At 43.9% G+C, this 22,927-nt stretch overlaps 2 protein-coding genes across 2 annotated transcripts in view; one reads left to right on the plus strand and one right to left on the minus strand.

Moving 5' to 3' along the window:
• Positions 1-284: 284 nt before the first annotated feature.
• Positions 285-3,698, plus strand: Fam25a (family with sequence similarity 25 member A). Its single transcript, XM_075987515.1, has 3 exons — positions 285-376; positions 1,675-1,737; positions 3,506-3,698. The coding sequence occupies exons 1-3, from the start codon at positions 304-306 to the stop codon at positions 3,637-3,639; spliced, it is 270 nt and encodes an 89-aa protein (XP_075843630.1). The 5' UTR covers positions 285-303; the 3' UTR covers positions 3,640-3,698.
• Positions 3,699-9,256: 5,558 nt separating this feature from the next.
• Glud1 (glutamate dehydrogenase 1) overlaps positions 9,257-22,927 on the minus strand; it is a 37,164-nt gene continuing 23,493 nt past the window's right edge. Inside the window, exons 6-13 of the mRNA XM_075988722.1 lie at positions 20,128-20,307; positions 18,781-18,918; positions 17,930-18,067; positions 17,281-17,361; positions 15,254-15,377; positions 14,354-14,445; positions 12,022-12,084; positions 9,257-10,500 (exon numbers count right to left, since the gene is read on the minus strand). Coding sequence (XP_075844837.1) covers positions 10,381-10,500; positions 12,022-12,084; positions 14,354-14,445; positions 15,254-15,377; positions 17,281-17,361; positions 17,930-18,067; positions 18,781-18,918; positions 20,128-20,307 — 936 coding nt within the window. The 3' untranslated portion in view covers positions 9,257-10,380. The remainder of the gene's footprint in view (positions 10,501-12,021; positions 12,085-14,353; positions 14,446-15,253; positions 15,378-17,280; positions 17,362-17,929; positions 18,068-18,780; positions 18,919-20,127; positions 20,308-22,927) is intronic.

Consider the following 22,927-nt stretch of genomic DNA (forward strand, 5'->3'; position numbering starts at 1 on the left):
CCATGTTAACTCACAGTGCGCTCAAGGCGCCTGCCGTGGGACAAGACATGTCCAGTGTGACTTCTCTGGTTCTGCCTTGTCCCGGCTTTTTGGGGCTCCTAGTAGAGGAAATAGGGGGGCTCATTGAGAGGAGGGTAGTGCACATACTAGGGTAGCCCCACCCAGGCCCTGAACTGACTCACCAGCTCCCATTGGCTGGGTAAGGGCTTGGCGCCCTGGAGCCTGGCAGGCCGTCACAGGCATGTATAAAAGCATGCTAATCCAGCCTTTGGCACTGTATCTGTCACTGTCTACGGCTCGACGATGCTGGGAGGCTTGGGGAAGCTGGCCGCTGAGGGCTTGGCCCACCGCACTGAGAAAGCCACTGAGGGAGCAGGTAAGGGGCCAGGGCTTTCTAGCTGCCCGGAAGCTGAGGGCAGACTTCTCTGGGTCTGTTGAAAGCAGGCAAGAGCCTCCTTGGGGTAGACTGAGGCTGAGGCCCATCAGGAAGCTTGGCTCAGTGGTCCCACCAGGAGATAGTAGAGTTGGGGGCACAAAGGCTGGAGTAATTTTTCAGTTGAGAGCCACTGGCCAAGCAGCTTCCTTACTAGGAACTTGCTCCATGACCTAGGCTGAGCCTTCCCCGGAGGTCAGGATGAGGCCAGCCCTGTGGAGGCTTCTGGAGGCAGGCAGAATCCAGATGCTGGTGGCTTAGGTCCTTTTGCCTGGAAGCCGAGAGTACCTTTCTGTTAACATTGCTTATTCTCGGGCCTGAGGGTGCAGCTCAGTGGGAGGACACTTTGTCTGCACAAGGCCCTGGATTTTTGCAAGAACTATAAAACAAATTGAAACAAAAATCCTGCCTATTTGATTTGTTGACCTAGAGAAAAAGGAAGATGGGTTTTGATTTTCACCACACTTCATAGGCTCTGTTATTATGAAACGTGGAGTCTGGTCCTGCTCAAAATCTAAAAGGACATTTCCTCCAAGAACTTAGGACATGGTTCACGAGTCCCACTGTGGGACACAGATGAAACCTGTGTCGAGTTTGCTGTTCTCTTTGGAAATGGCTGTAGACAGAACAGCATGTACTTCATTTTAAACTCCTCAGCCCCACATCTGACCTCTTCGTAATCTTCCAGCCGTCTGAGCTGTGAGGGACACGGCAGCGGAAGTTAGTGTTAGGAACGGTTCTGTCTCTCAAGTCTTCGGGTTCTAACATGCTCCTACCCAAACTCTCCAGAACCCGGAGGTGGGTAGGGACTACCTCTTCCAGGAAGAGTCGCCTAGAGGAACTTAACTTCTCTGGAGACATACAGATGAGGCTGAAGCAGCCGGTCAGCTCGTCCTGACAGGTGTGGCAGATTGACAAACAGCTGTCTCACCTCAGGTTCCCAGCTGGCAGAAGGCTGTTCTTGTTATCCATGCTCGTCCAGGCAGAGAGGGGCAGGAAACGCCCTGTGCAGCAGCTAGACATCTGGGGGGTTCTACGAAGGGAGGCAGCTAGGGGTTTTCCTAAGTCATTTCCCCTGACTAGGGGCAGCATCACAGAGTCTCTCCGTGTTGTCTAGAAGCATCCTGGGTCACTGTGAGGGGGAGTGGGCTTACACCTTACTGTCCAGAAGCATCCTGGGTCACTGTGAGGGGAAGTGGGCTTATACACCCCCTCACTCCGAATTTGTCTTTTCTACTCAGTTCATGCAGTGGAGGAGGTGGTGAAGGAGGTGGTGGACACTGTCAAGGAGGCTGGAGAGAAGGGTAAGGCTGATCTGTTGGAAGACGGGAATGGGGAGGAGGAAAATAAGGCAGGAGAAAAGGAGGGAAGGAGAGGAGGCAGAGCCGTGGGTGTGTAGCTCGGAGGCAACACTTTCCTACCGTGAAGTAGTTGTGTCCCCAGCACAGGAACAGTAGAGAGAGAATGGAGTCAGCAGGCAGGGACACAGAGAGGGAGGAAGGGAGCCCCTGTGCTAGGGCGAATCCTTTTCTTGCTCAACAAGACCCAGCCCTGCCCCAGATGTAGCATCCTCTCAGCTGGGCTGCAATTATCTGCGCATTCTCCCCAGATGCAATTATCTGTGCAGGTTGTACCTTGTGTTAGGGCTCCATCTAGGCTGTTTTCTCTGTGGACTTTGAAGAAGACAAGGCCACGGAAAGTGATGTGGCAGCACATAGGGATACAACAATTAAATAGACAAGTATGTATCTTAATATGTATTTGTATAACAACTTACTGTGTATGTGTTATGCCATGAGTAGAACAGTGTACAAGACACATCTCATTCCAATCTTTACAACGAAGTAGGGTCCAGCTGGGTGAAGGATTTACATTTAAATATACAAGTATATTAAACTGTTTAAGCTCAAACAGCTAAAATGAAATGCTGTAAATTCAATGGTTCACACACAGCAGAAATTTATTATTTCTATAGCCACGCACGGTGGATCATGTCTATGACCCCAGAACTAGGGAAAATGAGGCGAGAAAACTGAGTTTGAGGCTAGCCCGGGTTACATAATGAATACCAGCCCATTATGGTACATATGTAGTGAGACTCTCACTCAAAAAGATGGGAAAGAAGAAGGAAAGGTATTGATAAACTGGGCGGTGGTGGGGCATGCCTTTAATCTCTACTGGTGGATGTATATGAGTTCAAGGCCAGCCTGGTCAACACAGTGAGTTCCAGGACAGCCAGGGCTACACAGAGAAACTCATCTTGAAAACCTTAAAATAAAAAAAAAAAGGGGTTGTTCTCGGTGCTGAAGTCTGGAAGCCCCAGGCAGCACTGGGCATCTGGTGAAGCTGGCTCCTGGCTTACGTGACATCTTTCTGCTATGTCCTCCCTTGGCTGAAGGACTGGCTTGCTCGCCTGGGTTTTAGCCTTTCTGCTCACAAGGCTCCACCAATCCTGCTAACCTAGCCAGCAGCACAGCCCACCTTTTCATGGGGTGATCTCAAGGAGGATTTACAACATGGAATTTGGGGGACACAGAAATTCAGATCAAAGAAGTGTCCTGAGAGACTTCAGTATAATCGTGGAGAGGGGGAGGCTCTTGAAAACAACCACAGAACAGCACAGTAGTCATAGAGAAAACATTAGGCAAAGCTGTCGATCTGAAACGTCACAGGAGGGGCCAGGGACAGGAACGCAAAAAGCGAAGCAAAGCGCAACGGGAGTTAAGTCAAAAGGAAGGCCACAGACCTCTGTGATAAATGCTTGTGACAGAAACAGTAACCAAATATAGCAATCTTCATAAAAATGGTCAGAGAAGATGAAGAAGCACTATCCAGAAACAGTGTAAAAAAGTAGCCAGTGCGCTCGTGAGCTGTCTGTGCTGTCTTACTCAAACGTGAAGAAATGAAAGTCGTTGGGGAAAATCAAACCAAACTGGGATTCATTATGACACTTGTCCCTTCATCCTCCTGGAGCCCCCAGGATTGGTCCCCTAAGATGACCTCCCCCCCAGGCCTCTCCTGCTGGAAGCACTGGATCACTTACTCCTACGATTTTCTTTCTTTTTCCAACAGTCGTCACCAATGCCCTGAAGACAGCCCAAGAATCAGGGGACAGAGTGGTGAAGGAGATGAGTGAGAAGGTGAACCACACTGTTACCGATGCTGTTAACCACGCTGTACAAAGCCTGGGTAATCTGGGACAGTGAGACGGCCTGCCACCATGCCCGGCCCTTCCTGAATGTCAATAAAAAGCGTGAAACGTGAATAGAGTCTTGAACTTACTCCTGTTGGATAGAAACCGTCGTAGGCAGAGTGATTTTCCGTTGTTCTTCATTTTGCTTTGGACACAGGTCTTACGTGCACTTGCTGTGCAGCTGAGGCTGACCTTGAACCCCTGATCCTTTTGCCTCAACCTCCTGAGGGTGGGATCATAGGCAAATGCCACTAGAACCCAGGACGCTAAACCTTTTTTTTTTCCAATTTTTTTTTTAATTTATTTATTAAAGATTTCTGTCTCTTCCCCGCCACCGCCTCCCATTTCCCTCCCCCTATCAAGTCCCCCTCCCTCGTCAGCCCAAAGAGCAATCAGGGTTCCCTGCCCTGTGGGAAGTCCAAGGACCACCCACCTCCATCCAGGTCTAGTAAGGTGAGCACCTAAACTGCCTAGGCTCCCACAAAGCCAGTACGTGCAGTAGGATCAAAAACCCATTGCCGTTGTTTTTTTTTTTAATGGAAACACTGTATATTGTTAGCTTCTCCTCTGCCATAGAGGAACATCCAACATGGTGGGTACCTGCCACCTCTTGTGGTTTTCATCCAACCAGATGAGGAATTATCATTCCAGCAAGCAGTCCTCGTGTGTGTGTGTGTGTGTGTGTGTGTGTGTGTGTGTGTTTTCAGACAGGGTCTCTCACTGGCCTGCGACTGGCCCAGTAGACGAGGCCGGCCAGCAAGATCTGCCTGTCCCCACTGCTGCAGCACCGGGAATATGAGCACGCATCACCACCATGGCTGTTTTCATTTTTTTTACTTTAAATGTGGGTTTTGAGGGTGAAGCTCAGGTCCGTATGACTGCACAGTGAGCCCTTTACCTAGGGAGTTCTCTCCCACCTCTCCCTTCCTTCTCTTTGCTTCTCTATTTGTCAAGCTAACCTAGGGCTTAACAAGCACACCTGCTCTCTCCCACTGTGCCCCACCCCCAGCTGCAGGTGTGTAGCTGCTCCAAAGGCCAAGTGCGTGTGGGCTGTAGCATTCTTGGGTTTTTCCTTGCAATGAAAGGTCGGGACCAGGGAATGGCTGGGCTGCCTGTCCTGAGACCCAGAAAAGCATTTCTACTGGAGGGTACCGAAGTCGGTTTCCTGGAAGCTTCTGGTGGGCTCCACTTGGAGACACGTGGCCATAGCCAGTGGGTGGCAGTGGGCCTCCTTCCTTCCTCTCATGAGCAATCACTACATTACAGTTCAGATACTTGTGTGAGGGACTAGAAGTGGTGGCACACGGCACACCCCTGTAATTCCAGCACCCAGGAAGTGAGACAGACCAATCCTCAGCTACATAGTGAGTTTAAGGCCAGCCTCGGCTACATGAGACCTTGTCTGCAAACAGTGTGCAAGTAAAGAGCATTTAGAAGTTTTGGAACAGAAGCCAGGTGTGGTGGTACGTTGTAAATTCCAGCACGTGGGAGGTGGAGGAAGAAGGCTGAATTCAAAGTCGGTTTGGGCTACATGAAACCCCGAAAGTGGACAAAGTGCTTGCTGGACAAGTGTGAGAACCTGTATTTGAGCCCCAGCATCCATGTTAAACACCTAAGTATGGGAGCAGAGACGGGTGGATCCTGGGATCTTGCCTGCCAGCCAGTCAAGCTGAATGAAGCAATGATCTGCAGGTTCAATGACACCCTGCCTCAAAACTCAGGGCGAAGAGTGGTGGAGGAAGACACCCAACATCAGCCTCTGTCTCCAGGTGTGTACGGGCTAGTGTGCCTACACACACATGTGCAACATGCATTTATCATACAACACACACATACATGCACACATATACTTTTTTGTGAGCATAGATTAAGAGAAATTCTGTGTAAAGGTCTATGATTTTTTTTTTTCCCCTTCAAGACAGGGTCTCTGACTAGCCTGGTCTACAAGAGCTAGTTCCAGGACAGGCTCCAAAACCACAGAGAAACCCTGTCTCGAAAAACCAAAAAAAAACCCAAAAAACAAAAAACAAAAAAAAAGACAGGGTCTCTGTGTAACAGTCCTGGCACTTGTTCTGTAGACCAGGCAGGCCTCAAACGCAGAGATCCACCTGCCTCTGCCACCTGAGTGCTGGGATTAAAGGCGTGCATTGCAAGGCTCTAAGAGTTCATTTATTTGCTATTTGCTCTTAGCAGAAATGAAAAGGTGCTTTGGTCAAAGAATAAATCAGTTTCTTGCCACGTTTTGACTCTTCTGGAAATGTCTCTCAGATTTCTAAAAGCACAGGCTACTCAAGGGTCAACACTGGCACGTATATTGTCTAGTTAGTGCCGGACTTTTTATCTTGGTTTGGCTCCTGAAGACTTCTGAATTTCCCCAACCAAACCCAAGCTTATAGAGCTAGGGACAGTGTGAGTGGCAGACATGGACTGGAATGATTCCCTTGGGTGTGTAACGCTGCCAAAGGGGAGTGTAGACTTACTATAACATGTTCATAGTGCCCAGAACATGAGAGAGGATGGAAACATCAGCAATCATCAGACACACTCAGGTGGCAAGCTGTGCTGCTCATGAGGCTTGTCACACAGTGTGGAGATGGTACCTATAAAATCTTTTTTTTTTTTTTTTGGTTTTCCGAGACAGGGTTTCTTTGTAGCTTTGGGCCTGTCCTGGAACTAGTTCTTGTAGATCAGGGTGGCCTCAAATTCAGAGATCCACCTGCCTTTGCCTCCTGAGTGCTGGGATAAAGGCGTGTGCCACCACCGTCTGGTGGTACCTATAAATTCTACTTAACAGTAACTTCTTCGGTCTGTAAATGGGATCTGGGCCTGGAAGGCTACCATCTTTGGCTAATAGAGGAAAGGGATTATACATGGCTGCTGAGTAGGAAGGGCTGGGGATGTAGCCCAGTGGTAGGTGCTTACTTCAGACAAGCAAGGTCCGTGCCCAGGCCTTATAAACAACTAGGAAAGTATAAATATATTATGTCCAAGTCAGTTAATAAGTTGCAAAACATATGCAGAACAAGCTCATTTTTCATAAGGCAAATGCTGTAATTATCTAAGAACATCATAAAAACCTAGACAGCTCATACCTGATAAAATATTAGCAGTGGTCCTCTCCATCTGTGGGAATATGAGAAATTCTTACTTTAGCACTGGTGTTTGATTTTAAGAGGAAAGTAAGACAGTTGTTTTAAAAACTTGGTCATGGAGGGCAATACTAGCGCATTCAAGACTGTTCCCTGGTGAAGTGCTTCAGAGAGTTACTATGTGGGAAGCAGAGCACTGTGTCTTTGTGGACGTTCAGGGTGGCTCGGTGCGAGCCTTCTGCTTAACAGGCTATGGAGGCCAGCCTGCATCGTTGAGGCTCCATGACAGCTCTGATGTGAACTAGTCCACAGGCATGAGTTAGATAAACAATGAAATTCTTCTGTCTTAGGCCGATGAGACTCAGCGGATAAAATGCTTGCTGAGTAATGTTGATGGCTTGCATTCAGTCCCCGGAACCCCTCGGAAAAGCACAGGGCTAGGGCCAACTCCGTGTCCTCTGACCTCTATACACATACATACGCCATGGCATGTGTGTGCCTCTACCCCACAATACCAATAAAATAGTTTTTAAAAATTGTTCCACCTCCAAAGAGAGCCAAAGTGCTGCCTAAACCTTAGGTCATCTCCCACAGCATTATTTCCATTTCATTTTCTCCTCAGCGTCCTTGGCAATGAAGGGCATGGAGCCAGTGCTATCAAAATAATAGTGGTACCAGAAGAAAATGATGCTGGTCTGAATCTTGGGTCATCCTCTACCCTCCCTGGTCTCACCACACTTCAGAAAACCAATGGCCTACTCTTACTGAAAACCTACAGTCCTGAAATTATAGCACAGGGAAGTTTGAATTAGGATTGCAGAAGTTCAAGGCCAGAGTTGGGCTAGAACTCAAAAAGGTTCAACAGCCTGGAAGCCTGATGAGGAATTCCCCTTTGTATGCTGTGACTGGGTTTTATTATCATTGGTTAATAAAGAAGCTGCTTTGGCCTATGACAGGGGAAGAATATAGTTAGTATAGCTAGGCAGAAAAACTAAATTGAATGCAGGGAGAAAGGCTGAGTCAGCCAGACACCATGTAGCTGCCGAAGGAGGACTCCAGAACTTTACCGGCAAGCCACAGCCTGGTCGTGCTACACAGATTAATAGAAATGGGTTAAGATATAAGAGCTAGTTAGGAATATGCCTGAACCATTGGCCAAACAGTGCTATAAGTAATATAGTTTTGGTGTGATTATTTGGGTCTGGGTGGCTGGGAAACCAAAGCAGTCTATTTACAGAAGCTCTCTGGAAAGACAGAATATAGTTGGAATTCTTTAAGACTTCATTTATCTAGGCATGGTGACACACACCTGAAATTCCAACACTCAGGATGGACAGGCAAGAGGATCATTTTTGAGCTATGTAGGGAGACCCTATCTCAGAAAACCAATGGCTGGGGTGTAGTTTGTGCTAGGTCCTGGGTTCTGTTTAGAGCACCACAGAAAACAGATTCCTCAACTGCGGAGACTTCAGTGAGCTGGTCCTAGTCCTCTGGAGTGCTCATTGATAAGCTGTGTTTATTTCTCCTGATGCTCACGTCCATTAACTCTTCTCATCGGTGGCAGCTGCGCCAGGAACACTCAGATGTCTTCCTTTAAGTGGTGGCTGCTAACAGTTTGAGCAAACAACAGGAAAAACTGGGAAGTGTGAGGTCTGCAGGATAGTACACCCCAGCTGATTTCTTGGATCCGGAGGCTCCGGGTACAGGACTGTGTACATCCCTGAAAATGTCCAAGGTAGGATGGTGTTCAGAGGCAGAATACTCAACTATCACACGCTAGTTGCTGTTTGTTTTTTAAAAAAACTTGCAGCCGGGCGGTGGTGGCGCACACCTTTAATCCCAGCACTTGGGAGGCAGAGGCAGGCGGATCTCTGTGAGATCTGAGGTCAGTCTGGTCTACAGAGCGAGTTCCAAGACAGGCTCCAAAGCTACAGAGAAACCCTGTCTCAAAAAACCAACCAACCAACCAACCAACCAACCAACCAACCAACCAACCAACCAACCAAAAAACAGGTCAGATGAGCAATAGGCAGGAGGACTGGAATGAGTTCAAGGCTAGCCCCAGCTAATAGCAGGTTTGAGGCTATCCTGTGCTACCTAAAACCCTGGTTCAAACAAATGAATAAATAAAAAAGTACCAGAAATTACACTAGCATATTAGTTTTAGATACTATAACCTCTTCCCCGAGAACAGCCATTACAGTTTAATAAAATGAAATAAAAAATAACCCAAGAATAAAATTTGAGCAGCTCTCTAGGTGGTGGTGGCACATGTCTTTAATTCCAATACTTGGGAGGCAAAGGCAAGAGGATCTCTATTAGTTTGAGGCCAGCCTGGTCTACAAAGCTGCTTCCAGGATAGCCAGTGCTACACAGAAAAATTCTGTTTCGAAAAACTAAAACCAAAACCCAAAATTTTAGTAGTTCGTAACAAAAGAAGTAACATAGACAGACAGTTACAAAAATTGTTGAAACTCAATTACTGTTTTATCATTTACTAAGAGACTATCAAATATGAAAACACAGAAAAGAAACATACACTTTAGAAAAGGTAGACTTTTAATAACTGCTTTTATCACCAAGTTAATCATGCAGTTACAAAGTAGTTAGAGATTTCTGAAAGGGCATTGTTAAAAAAAAGCACTTCTTCTTATATAAATAATATCTGGTACTTCTGTGGAGCATTCCTGTTCAAAAGCCAACACTCCAGGCAGTCTCCAGCCTGCTGTTAGTGAAGCGGTGTGCAGAATGCAAAGCCTCAGAAGAAGGGACACAGTCAGGTGGAGCCAGCCAGATTCCAAACACGGAGCCCAAGGTTTTTTCTGGGACACTATTTGAATTATGGTTCAACTACTCAACACAATAGCTCTTCAAATGGGAAGAACAAGTCATTTTCATGGTAAGGAGGTTACTGCACTCCCTGGACTGTGTTACAAATTCCCCAGAGTCCCTGTCACTTGCAGGTCTGAGGAGAGTGCTCCCACAGTGCCACGTTCTTTCTCCTGGACAACAATGCAGTGCCAATAGCTACAAATGATACTGTTTTATGTTATAAAAACTAGCTTCTTCATTCATTATGTTTTTAGGCATTCACTGCTTGAGTTGAGGTCAGGCTTAAATGATTAAAGGCAATTTAATTACAGCAGCATGTACTAATTTTATTCTCAAAGAATAAAATACATAAGAGAAATAGCTTTTATTTTGTTTGCAACTTAGAAAACTGAGTTATTTTGTAGATGTAAAATAGCAATAACTCATTTGAGGACCATGCCACCTTTGGAAAATGCCACGCACCTACTCTTCTATGTGTCCAAGTTCCCAGGCTTGTCCAGAAGTGGCTGGCTGCTCTTGACTGCTTCCCTGCCAGCAGCACTGACCCTGTTGGCAAGGACCCAGAGCAAGGCAGCAGAGCCAGGAGGCAGGCAGAGACTGCACTTAGAAAAAGTACCTAACCAGTTCTGATACACGTGATTCCTACTGACACATCAGCTTGTACATGATCCTATAACTAATCTCTCAAGGGGCTGATTCAGACTGACTTGCTGAGAACAGTGTCCATTAACTAATGAGTCACAAGAACAGATTTCAGTGGTTACATGTAAACTTGTGACAGGTCTGCAGAAATTATAGGTGAAGTGGTGATAAAGAAGTCAGCTGTGACCTGTCTATGTGAAGGTCACGCCAGCTTCGTTGTACACCTTGAAGACTTTCTCAATGGCGTTGACATAGGCAGCTGTTCTCAGGTCCAATCCCAGGTTATACTTCATGGCGGTGCGCATAATTTGCTGGAATGAAGGAGAAAAGGCAGTGAGACCACCTGACTGAGTGTCAGGCTGTGAACACAAAAGGTACGCATGGAGGCTGGGTACTACTCACCCACCATGACCAACTAACTGTAAGACTTAGACAGCCAAAGGTAAATGACTGGAGCAGCAAATTCTCCGTTGTTATCATCCAGTGAACAGTAATAACTGCTCCTGAGAACTACAGATGTGAATGGCTTCTCTGTCTGTTAACTATCCTGTGATCTCGAACGAGCTCAGATCACACTTAGTAATTGTTTAAAATAACCAGTAACAGGGCACTAAGAACATTCTAGAATTTCAGTGATGACAGCTATACAGCCTGTGAATATACTACAAGCTGATGAATATATTTTGTTGTGTATGTGTGTGCTGTGTGCATTGTACTCTCACGTGCCAATGTGCATGTGGACGTCAGAGGAATACTTAAGGAGTTGGCTTTCTCTTTCTACCATGTGAGTCCCAAGGACTGAACTCAGACTGTCAGATTTATCTATGGAGTCATCTTGCCAGTCCATTAGAGTGCTTGAATTATGTCTCAATTAAAAAGAAAAGCAGTAAGAATCAAGTATAGCGGCACATGCTAATAATTCTAGCACTAGGGAGGTGGAGGACGATAGGGAGCTCAACCACGTCTCAGTTACGAGGTGAGTTCAAGGTTCAAACAAGGCCAGACTAGGACTCGAGACCCTGCTTTAAAATGCAACAAAATACCACTCCCCTCAGAAAACAGCACACTAAGAAGTACCGCCTTCTTCAGCAGACTCTGGCTATGCTACTTCAGCCTGGAAATCAACATGGACAGAATTTGATCAAGAAGAAACCAGTCTTTCATCCAGTACTCGGGAGGCAGAGGCAGGCAGATCTTGATGTTCAAGGCCAGCCTGGTCTACTGTGAGAGTTCCAGGACAGCCAGTGCTACCTAGAGAGATTGACTATGTCTCAAAGGACAAAAGAACAGTGTCGGAAAAGCTGCGCTCACACTGTGCCACATTTAAGGCCTGGTATAAAAAGCATTCAAGCGATTAAACAAAAAACAAAAAACAAACCAAACAAAATTCACAAAGTTCTTATTTAAACCAAATTTTATAGTTAAGTCAGCTTTGGGCTATTAAATAGCGACTGACTCATAGCATTCTAGTTTCGCCAACTATCTTTTTAGTTATTTGTATTTTTGATGTATAGAGCTGTTTTGCTTGCATCTTAGTGTGTTTAGAGGCCATAAGAGCACATCAGATCCTCTAGAACTGGAGTTAAAGTAGTTAGTGACCTGTGGGTGCTGGGAATTGAACCTGGGTCCGCAGGAAGAACCAGAAGTGCTCGTTTCTTCCTAAGGATGTACTGACGACAGTGCTCATCAACGGAGGCTACAACGGGACAAGTGCTGCTGTGCAGAGGCGGGGATCAGGTAACAGCATCAGAAACACATCTGCCTGCCAAGACCCCATGCTAACCGGTGTTTCATGTTATTAACACAAAGGCTGCTATCATCTGCATACATACCCGGGCAGATCGCTCCATTGTGTAGGCCAAGCCAGAGTGCACAATGTCCTTCTCAGAGGCACCCTGTTAGGAAAAATAACATTAACTTAATAAAAACACATCAAGATATGCTTCATGTCTCTAGAAGAATACTAAGGATTAAGTTGATACTGCAGCAATATAGGAAAGATATAGAATTTCTGTTCTGTATCAGTGTATGCTAGCAAGATAGACAAATAATTTTCCAAACATAGCTGTTTTAATGATATTACACAGCAACAAAACTCATGAAATAGGATGATATTAAAACAAACACAGAAAAGCAGTTCGAGGGCAGTGAGAGGTGAGAGGTCAGATAGCAGCCTCCACTCAAGATACTCTACACAGACGTTGTCAAGGTGCACTCACCATCTCTCTACGTGTGCAGGGCCACCAGACACAGACAAGACATGGTTAAAGCCGACAGCAGCTCTGGGGAGATCTTGCCTGTGTACTTAGTAGCCCCAGCTTTAAAGTTGGGGATCAAAGAGCTTTCTATATTTCTCTAGACTATTTCTATAGACCATTCTATCTAATTTATTTCTTGGAGGTATTTCTTTAAAGTTTAAGTGTAGCACAAGGCATGGTGGCATATGCCTTTAATCCCAGCACTTGGGAGGGAGGTGGATTTCTGTGAGTTTGAGGACACCATGCTCTACAAAAGTGAGTTCCAGGACAGTCAGGGCTACAGAGAGAGACCCTGTCTTGAAAAACAAAAACAAAACAAACAACAAACAAAAAATGTCTAAGTCACTTCCTAATGTGACATAAGACAGCTATACAATATATATATCCTAAGGTGCCAGATAAAATCGTGAAGTGGGTTACTAAAACAAGTTATATGCCTGTGACTCCAGAACATGGGAGGTTGAGGGAGGAAGATCAGGAGTTCAACCTAATCCTTGGTTATCTGTTACAAAGAAAATCCCAAAGTTATTTACACTAAACATCTTGCAATGTACATTTGTATCATACTTTGTTTTGGTCTCTAAAATAGGGAGATGAAACAAACTCGCTTAACAGGCAGAAGAGTGCAGCTTCTTTCACTCATCCATCAAACATTTATTAAGAATACCATGTCTTAGGCATGTTCAGACATTAGGGACACAGCAATGAACAAAATAATCAAAACCCTGAGTTTCCCGGAGCCTGTGTGCATGCATGCGTGTGTACATATGTATGTATGACACATACATGCTGGCCCTAAATTCAAAGCAGCCCTCCTAGTTCTGCCTGAGTTCTAGGGCTACAGACAGAAGACAAACGAGGCACAGGACACTTGTAAATTGTTACCTGGAACAAATGCCTCTTAAAAAAAAAAAGGGCTGGAGAGATGGCTCAGTGGTTAAGAGCATTGCCTGCTCTTCCAAAGGCCCTGAGTTCAATTCCCAGCAACCACATGGTGGCTCACAACCATCTGTAATGATGTTTGGTGCCCTCTTCTGGCCTGCAGACATATACACACAACACAGACAGAATATTGTATACATAATAAATAAATTTTAAAAAGTATGTATATATGTACACACACACACACACACACACACACACACACACACACACACACACACATGAGAGAGAGAGAGTGTGTGTCAGAGTTTCTCTGTGTTGCTTTGGAGCCTGCTCTGGAACTCACTCTGTAGACCAGGCTGGTCTTGAACTCACAGAGAACTCAGAATTTTCAGAAGAGCTGTACCTATCTGTAGTATTATTGGAATAAAGTATGACCATTCAACAGAGGCAGTGAGTTTTAAAGATCTACTACTTGGGAATGGAATGGGGTTGTAGCTCAGTGATAGAGCCCTAACCTGACATGCATAAAGTTTCTGGATTCAATTCCCAGTACCACAGAAATAGAACAAAATAAAACAGGTTAAATATTTTTTTCCCATGCATATATGCTATGCCTTTGTAATCCATTATTTTCTGTATTGTCCTGGTAAGTTCTTTGTAATGTGTATACACTATTGATACACCCTGCCAAGAACTTATTGACTTATCTATTTTCTAATCTGCTAACTATATGACATATAATTATTTCATATTTTCATATAATTCAGTCTCATGTTTACTTTTCAATTCTAGTTCTCTGAAGCTTGAGTTGAAAAGTATGGAAATCCTTAGGATTGTGTCAAATCAGTAAGTACCCCAAACAAAATTACTTACTTGCCATCATTTTTAGAATGGAATGATGAATTATGACCGCAAATACCACTATGGTTAAAATCCTTTGCTAAGAGTCCATTTACTCTGTCTAGCCTAAAGACAAGGCAAGGAGCATGTGTAAGGCGCCACTCTGGTGTCAGCAACTCACCGATATCCTGTCCTGGAACTCAGCTGTAGGGACCACAGGGATAGTTCCACCATGCTTTCCAAATTTCCTCTCTAAACTCTCTTGAACAGACACTGTAAGAAGCCAAGACATCACGTAAGATACTGTTAATAGAGGGAGAAAATAAATGTATGACTTATTAACTCTAACCTATATATGTGTGTAGCCCACAAACTAATGGTTTAGAAACATTTACTCCTAGTGACACAGAAGGGTTAATTATTAAAAGCTCAGCAAGGAGAAGCCTGCCAAATTCGTATAGAAATGTGAATTTAGGTCACTGCTTTGTTTCCATAACGCCCATCACTAGGGTTTTCTTCTCTTGGCTCTCTTAAAAAGAAATTCAGAGGGAAGAGAAAAGGACAGAGAGGAACATTCTCAGAGTGGCAGAGTACAGGGACGCAGTGGGAGGTCTTGATTTTATTTCAGCTGGATGAGAGCTCTCAATAGTGAGTTTACTCTGGTCAAATAAAAATGCTTACCAGAGGACTCAAAATGGGCATCCACACTAGGCTGCACTTCTTTCAATTAGTGTATAAAAGAATGGGTTTCATTATAATTTTTTTATAAATGTTAGCTAGGACTTTTCTGAGAGCAACTAGAGATAGGGATGAATAAGATCAGTGATGGGGTTCAGGTTTAAAAAAGGCTTTTTAGAGTGTCATTAATCTATAGATTTTTATTTGTGGAAAACAACATTATTTAAAAAAATTGTGTCCTTTTGCTCTGTGAACCAGGAGATGGAAAAACTGTTTTCTGTTCTTAGGCAAAGGTCTCTAGGATTATCAGAAGAGGTTCCCTAAGTGTCTATGCTTTCCCAGCTTTCTTTGGCCCAAAGGACAATTTTTGGAGACACAAACAAGATTCTAAGGAAGAACTCACTGAGCAGGTGGTAGTTAGAATCCCTTTCGTATTTGAAGGTCAATCGGCCATAGCTGACATGATTGAGATTCTTCAGCCACTCAAAGTAAGACACTGTCACTCCTCCAGCATTTAAGTAGAGATCCTACACACATAATGACAAGGAAAATACATTAAAAAAAAAGAAAAGAAAAGATGATGGCTTTAATAAATGTCAGGCTTGGCACTTAGTACCTGTAGCTGCTCTGCCATCTTGTCAGGCTCAGGAACTCAATTTCAATACCCAGGTAGACTAAACATCTGCATAGTTTTTGTGCCAACTTGACACAATCTAAAGTCATCTGAGAAGAGAACCTCAATTTAAAAAATGCCTCCATAAGATCCATCTGTATGCAAGGCAGTGGTCTCAACATTCCTAACGCTGCAACCCTTTAACAACAGCTCCTCATGTTGTGACCCCAACCATAAAATTATTTTCATTGCTACTTTATGACTGTGATTTTGTTATTGTTATGAATTGTAATGTAAATACCTTTGGAGGTAGATGTTTGCCAAAGGGGTTATAACACTAAGGTTGAGAAATGCCGCTGTGGGCATTTCCTTGATTAGTGACGTGGGAGGGCCTAACCCATGGTGGGTAGGGCCCTCCTCTGGGCTGGTGGTCCTGGGTTCTGTAAGAGAGCAGGCTGAGCAAGCCAGGGGGCCACACTCTACCTCTCCTGCATCAGCTCCTGCCTCGGGGTTCCCGCCCTGACTTCCTTGATGAACAGCGATGTGGAAGTGACCCTCTGGTCACCGTTCCTCACCTCAGTAAGAGCATAAGAGCAACTCTAAGAGAGTGTCAAACACTGCAAATATATCGACATCTCTGAATGACTTTGGTGATAGTTAGCTTATTCTTACCATGATCTCAGACTAAAGGCCTGGCTTACCAGCCAGTGGACTGATGGTGCCTCACCAGAAGATGGTATTACCTTTGTCACCACCTTAAGACAGCATATTTCAATTAAGTGAGTTTTTTTAAAAAAAAAAAAACACACATGCTTTCTACAAAATGAGCTATTCAGTGTTCATTTTAAGTCCCAATAACGCCTCCATTTTCACCCCAAATTCTGAATACATATTCTTCATAGTAGAAAAAAAAAGAAATAAATGTGTATACGTGGGTATATGAGTGTGTACAGAGGCTAGAAGAGGGTGTGGGACCCCCGGAGCTGGAACACAGGCTGTGAGCCACCCAAAGAGGCTCTGAGTGTGGGAGTGCATTATGGGCTCTGAATGGCTGTGCCATCTCTTCAGCCCTAAGTTCTCCTTTCCTTTTTCTTTCTTTTTTCAGTAAAGCAGTAAGAGACACTCAAAATGCATAAAGTTACAAACTGGGTAACAACACTTAAGACTTTAACTTAGAATTGTATTTCTGACCCAGTATACAAATTAACATAACTGGATTTTGAGGGTTACTTTTACTCCAGCTACAACTGAAAGCTAGAGAAAAAGTGACTGGCATATAACACTAACCATGCTTCCAACCCTCCTCACATTGCTAGTGACCGCTTTATTACACTAACCATGCTTCCAACCCTCCTCACATTGCTAGTGACCGCTTTATTACACTAACCATGCTTCCAACCCTCCTCACATTGCTAGTGACCGCTTTATTACACTAACCATGCTTCCAACCCTCCTCACATTGCTAGTGACCGCTTTATTACACTAACCATGCTTCCGATCCCTGCCTCTGTCACTTGTTTCTTAAGGTGCTGCAGATTGACCCTTGAACTTCATGTGTGTGCTCTTACACACTGCGACCCTGGCCTTAGCCTCGTTGCCATTATATTTTTTTTTTTTTGGTTTTTCGAGACAGGGTTTCTCTGTGGTTTTGGAGCCTGTCCTGGAACTGGCTCTTGTAGACCTTTTCTTAAAAGTAAATAAAGATTAGAAATTTATTACAACTTTTGACACCAGTGGGTCCTCTCTCTTGCCAGTTGCTAGCAAAAAAACGATTCCTAGAGCACATGAAACCCAAGGAACAAAGACAGGTGTCCTACCGGAATAACCATGATGTTCCTTTCCAGGAAGATCTTATCGGCCTCTGGAGTGGTCGGTCCATTGGCTCCTTCAGCAATGATCTGCAAGAGAATTGGGGACAGGCACAGATGCCAGGAAAATTCTCACAGCAAAGAGCAGACTGCTTGTATAAGGAGCTAAAGGAAGAGTAGAAGAATTTCAGCTAAAATTAGTTGCTCTACAAAGTATATAAAGGTTACCATTCATTTTTTTAAAAGCTATGTTTGTTTTTTGAAAGGATGAGTTTTTTTTTTAAGATTTATTTATTTATTATGTATACAACATTCTGCCTCTAAGAATGCCTGCACGACAGAAGAGGGCACCAGACCCCATTACAGATGGTTGTGAGCCACCATGTGGTTGCTGGGAATCGAACCCAGGACCTTTGGAAGAGAGGCCAGTGCTCTTAACCACTGAGCCATCTCTCCTGCCCCAAAGGTTACCTTTTATTTGTCTGCTTCTCTAATTTTTTAAACTATATTTTGAAAGTGGTGGTGGTGGGGTAAAATTCTGTGACTCAAACAAAGTCACTGATGATCTCTTATGACACGGCACACTGATGATGCCACTCATGAGCTCTAATGACACAGCACACAGATGATGCCCATTTGTTTCTACAAGGGTTTTTACCTTGGCTTTGACTCGGGGAGCATTGGACTTGGTCAACTGCTTCTCACTGGCTGCAGGGATCAGGATGTCACAGTCAGCCTCCAAGATGCTTCCCTCATAGACCTTTGCTTTGGGAAAGCCCAGAATGGATCCATGTTGCTGTAACGGAGTCAAAGTCAGACTAAGGGTTCCAACACAGTTTAAATGCAATCTTCAGTGCCTATTATACAACATCTATTTAGAACCAGGTACAGTGGCTCATGTCTATAATCCCTACATTAGGGATGCTGAGGCAAGGAGATTGCTGTGAGTTTTAAACCATCTTGGGCTACCCAGAGAATATGAGACCAACTAAGCACATTCAGCAAGACCATGCCTCAAAAAAGATAAATATCCTATCAATATTTGGAAGGAAGAAGCAAGATGATCAAAACAAGTTTGAATTCAAAAACCCCAACCTCACCACCCAAACATAAAACCAAACGGCAGAAGAAAGAACACTTAAGTTTCCTGCCACCAAGCCTGATGATGAGTTTAACCACCCAGGACCCATGTGGTGGAAGGAGAAACACCTTCCAAGTTGTTCTCCATGTGCACAGTGGCACAAGTCTCACCTGCCTCAAAAGAAATAACTGAAAATCTTATTTTTTTAAGGCTGGTGGTGCGATGGCTCAGTGCCTGTCATCAAACAATGACCTGAATTTAAATTCTGGGACTCCTATGGTGGAGAGAGCAGAGTCCTACAGGGTGTCCTCTGACCTCCAACTGAATGCTATATAGCACACGAACACAAAATTAAAATAACAAAATAAAACCCAAAAAACTAACCTCTTAAAATTTTAAAAGATTGCTCAGATATTAGAATAACTTACCAACTTGAAATCTTCCAGTTCCTTTGGGTCGATACCGTCTGGATTCCATATGCTCCCATCAGATTCACCAACACCAACACACTTAGCACCAAAACGATGTAAGTACCTCATGGAGTGCAGGCCCACGTTACCAAATCCCTGTGCAGAACAATTATGCATGACATAGACTCGATGCAGAGAGTACAATTCATTCTCATCAGCATAAATCTTTACTGATAGTTTAGAAGCAAGTCTCAAAAATTCTGCTAAAAGAGGCAATGTCCTGGGACAGTAGATATTTTACGGGAAAGGTACTTGACACCAAGTATAACTCTGCTGACCTCAGTTCTATCCCAAGGACCCATAGAGTGAAAGGAGAGAACCAACCTCTTTAAGTTTCCTCTAACCTCTACATGTACTGTGGCACACAGAAACCCACACAAACAAGTGAATATATTAAAAAAAAGAGAAGCAATGTACTGAATGGCTCTTTAATGATAAATTTCTACGATTACAAATCTGAAACCTTCTGCTACCTATGAGACTGAGCCCTGGAGAAGTGTATTCAGGGCTTTGCTTGCTTATAAAGATATGGCAGTGGGGACCCACACCAATGCAGTCAGAGCCTAGGGTCTTATGACTGTATATATAAAGGTGCACTGCTATTTTACGGTAATGCCAAGTGTAAACTTCTAAGTGAAATACATGCTGACACAGGAAACAAATTTAGGTCAGTGTGAAAATATTTCTGCACAATTACAATGGCTTTACCGTTGAGGCCTTTTCCCTTCTGAATGCAATTTTATGCTTAAATAATGACCAAAAGAAGTGACAGTAGTGTATTTAATCTAAAAGTTTAGGTTGAATTCTATGAATCAGATCAAGGTTAAGAGAAAAGATGTTTCACTCTGAAAACCATTCTAAAATCTAACAAATTCTCAAAGAATTTTTAATGCCATAAATTGAAAAACCTTTATATATATATATCAGCTATTAAGAAAACAAAACCGGCTGGGCGGTGGTGGCACATACCTTTAATCCCAGCACTCCGGAGGCAGAGGAGGATCTCTATGAGTTCAAGGCCAGCCTGGCCTACAAGAGCTAGCTCCAAGGCAGGCTCTAAAACTACAGTGGAACCCTGTTTCAGAGAGAAAAAAAAAAAGAAAGAAAACAAAACCTGGGGGCTGGATGAATGGGTAAGAGCATGTGTATCCAAGCCTGATGACCTGAACTTAATCCTTGGAATTTACCTGGTGGAAGAACTGACTCCTGCTCTGGCCTCTAATGTACCCTGTAGCATGTATGTTTTCCCACATAAGTAAATAAATACAAGTAGCAAAACCAAACCAACCCTCCAAATTGTTTTACCTGAACAACAAATGTCTTGTCGCCAAACCCTGGTGTCATTCCTAAAATGCTCATGTAGGAAGCTTCATTGATGAAGTTTTCAATGCCATGGAAAACACCACGGCCAGTAGCAGAGATGCGCCCGTGGATGCCTCCTTGACTGATTGGCTTACCAGTAACACAGGCATGTGCATTGATATCCTGTAAGAGAGGGCTAGAGTTATAGCTCATGAGTAAAGTGCTTGTCTAGTGTGAGTGAGGCTTGAGATTCAACCCGATACCATATAAATAACAATAACAATAATAAATCCTTTGAGAGGAAAGGAGTCAGAATTTACATCTCTTTTTAGACAGTTCACTGACTTGCAATCCTTGTCTCAACCTTCTAAGTGCTGGGACTATAGGCATGTGCCATTATACCCAGTACTAAGTCCTGTTTCTACAATCAAGCCAATACACATAGCGCATTCTTATTAGCTTAACACATTTTTAGTAAGAGTGTGTGTGTGTGTAAGCTGGTGTCGCGGCACTGCCTGTATGTAACCCAAGCATTTGTTGAGGCAGGAGAAGCTCAAGACAAGGGTATCTTGTGTATAAAAATATAATCTACAAGCTTGTGCAAATCTTTGAGTAATTGTGAGTCACATAAAGTTCATATTAACTAACAGGGAGAGGTCTTTTCCAATTTTCTGTTCTAAGAATCTAATAAGGTAGGCTGTCTTTCACACTGAGAGAAAAAGTTTAGAAATTTAATCTTAAGCACAAATAACAATATCATAAACATAGATGTGATTCATCTTGAAGTTATTACTCCTTCACTGAAAATAAGCCACATTAACTTAGAGTTCACATTCCACTTGTGAATGCCTTAAGATTGCCAAAACAAAAACCAAAAACCCTAAAAAACCAAGAACCAGAGAAAGGCATTATGATTTTCCTTAATGGAAAGATATTGTGTTGTATTATACCAAACTAGTTTTGAAATTTAACATATCATTAAAAAAATTTTGGCTGGGATTGATAGCACGTGCGTGTATTCGCCATTTTGGTAGGGAGGCTGAGGCAGAAAGATCTTTGAGTTCAAGGCCAGTTTGGCTTACACAGTGAGCTCCAGGACAGTCAGGGCTATACCGTAAAACCCTACCTCAAATAAAGAAAGAACTTCAAAAGATGACATTCAAAAGACAATTTTAAAATGGTATTTATGGTAAGACGCTTGTACCTTTGGTAGCACTAATAGATCTGCCAAGCGGAAGAGGGCGATTTTCATCTTACCTACCTTTTACCTTCTTTCAGTTAAGGCTGTGCATGTCTTTTTGTTTACAAAGAGGCACAGTTAGTAAAATGGGGCCTGGGCAGATGGCTCAGTTGTAAAACACTGTTTTGCAAGCATGAATATCTCTGGGGCTTGCTGCCAGCCAGAGTAGCCAAGTCAGTGAGCTCTGGATTCAAAAAGACCCTGCCTCAAAACATAAGAGCAGAGCAACTGCAGAAGACAGTGCTGACAATGGTCACACAGACATACGTACACCCAAAAGGAAAAAAAAAATTGGCTTGGCAGGGCATCCCTTCTGAAGCACGCTATAAATGTAGCAAGAACACTGTAGAACAGACACACTGATCACGGAACAGAAGAAATGAGAGGCAGTAATCATGCCCAGAAGAACAACAGAAGATAAAGGAGAATTTTAAAGCAGGTGCAAAAGCATTCCTGTGTGAATTTATTACCTCCTGCAATGAAGTGCTCAAGTTTCTAGCATATCCCCACCCAGAAGTCACCTGACTCCTTTACTTAAATATTTTTTAACCGAGAACTTAGACTTGCATTATTGGTAGTTACCACCAAAAAGAATGGAGCCACTCTGAAAAGAAGGCAGTCTAGTAGGCCCTCAGAATTAGTATTTTCCCACAGTTCTCTTTCATGAATAATTAACACCATGATACAGAATTGCAAAGCTGGTGCCAGGCGGTTCTAAATAAATTGTGGAAATGCAAATGCTGGGCAGAAAGAAATAACTGTTTGGGATCAGGTCTGGTGCCAGTGACTCTCCAGCATACCTAATGGTCTGGGAACCCAGGAGGTAGGTAGGAACCATGCCCATGTCCCCCAAGACCATATTGTCAATAGGGTTAGATGCCAGTAATGATGCTTCTGTATTACCGTGGTCTGGGTCTTTAGATTTCCCATCAGTTAAAGATGGAAGGGTTTATTTGGCAGAGTGTCCTAAACTTCCTCATGTTGCCACAACTGTGAAGGAGCTATGGGAAATAGTGTGCGCACTGCTGACTAGCTTGCAGAGGTCAGTGCAGAGCCCCGATCAAGAACAAGAAAGCACATCCGGTGCTTTCCCAACATCAGGTGGCATGCAAGTCAGGAGTGACAGTGAAGGCTGCAAACGCAGCAGCACTTGGGAGCCTAAGCAAGAGGACAGCTCTAAGTGTCAGTCTACACAGGGCTACACAGCAAATACTGTTTCTTTAGGGAAAGAAAGGAGCCATGGAAGGGGAGTGGTGGTCTAAATCTAATGCTGTTGCACTCCATTTCACAGATGGGTACAACTCACACAGCGTAGTACCTTTTTCCTCTTTTTGCACTTTACTAAGGGCTGTGCACTGTTCTAAGTACATTACTCTATTTAATCCTTCTAGGGTCTTAAGAAGATCTTACTGTTACCTTACTTGAGGAGCTAAAGCAGTCTCCAGCACATGAAGCTAGAGGGTGAAGAAGGCAGGACTAGAATTCACATGGCCTGCCTGGGCTCTAAGCACTGTGCAACACCACCTCTCCTCCAAAGCCCCCTTCCCATTAGGGCCCTGGACA

This window comes from Microtus pennsylvanicus, chromosome 10, assembly GCF_037038515.1.
Source record: "Microtus pennsylvanicus isolate mMicPen1 chromosome 10, mMicPen1.hap1, whole genome shotgun sequence".
Classification (NCBI taxonomy): Eukaryota; Metazoa; Chordata; class Mammalia; order Rodentia; family Cricetidae; genus Microtus; species Microtus pennsylvanicus.

Bases quoted from the DNA above. Each gene is read 5' to 3' on its own strand.
- Fam25a (XM_075987515.1), top strand. From the start codon at position 304: ATGCTGGGAGGCTTGGGGAAGCTGGCCGCTGAGGGCTTGGCCCACCGC. The intron at 377-1,674 runs GTAAGGGGCCAG...TTTTCTACTCAG, and splicing joins GAAAGCCACTGAGGGAGCAG to TTCATGCAGTGGAGGAGGTG. The intron at 1,738-3,505 runs GTAAGGCTGATC...TTTTTCCAACAG, and splicing joins CAAGGAGGCTGGAGAGAAGG to TCGTCACCAATGCCCTGAAG.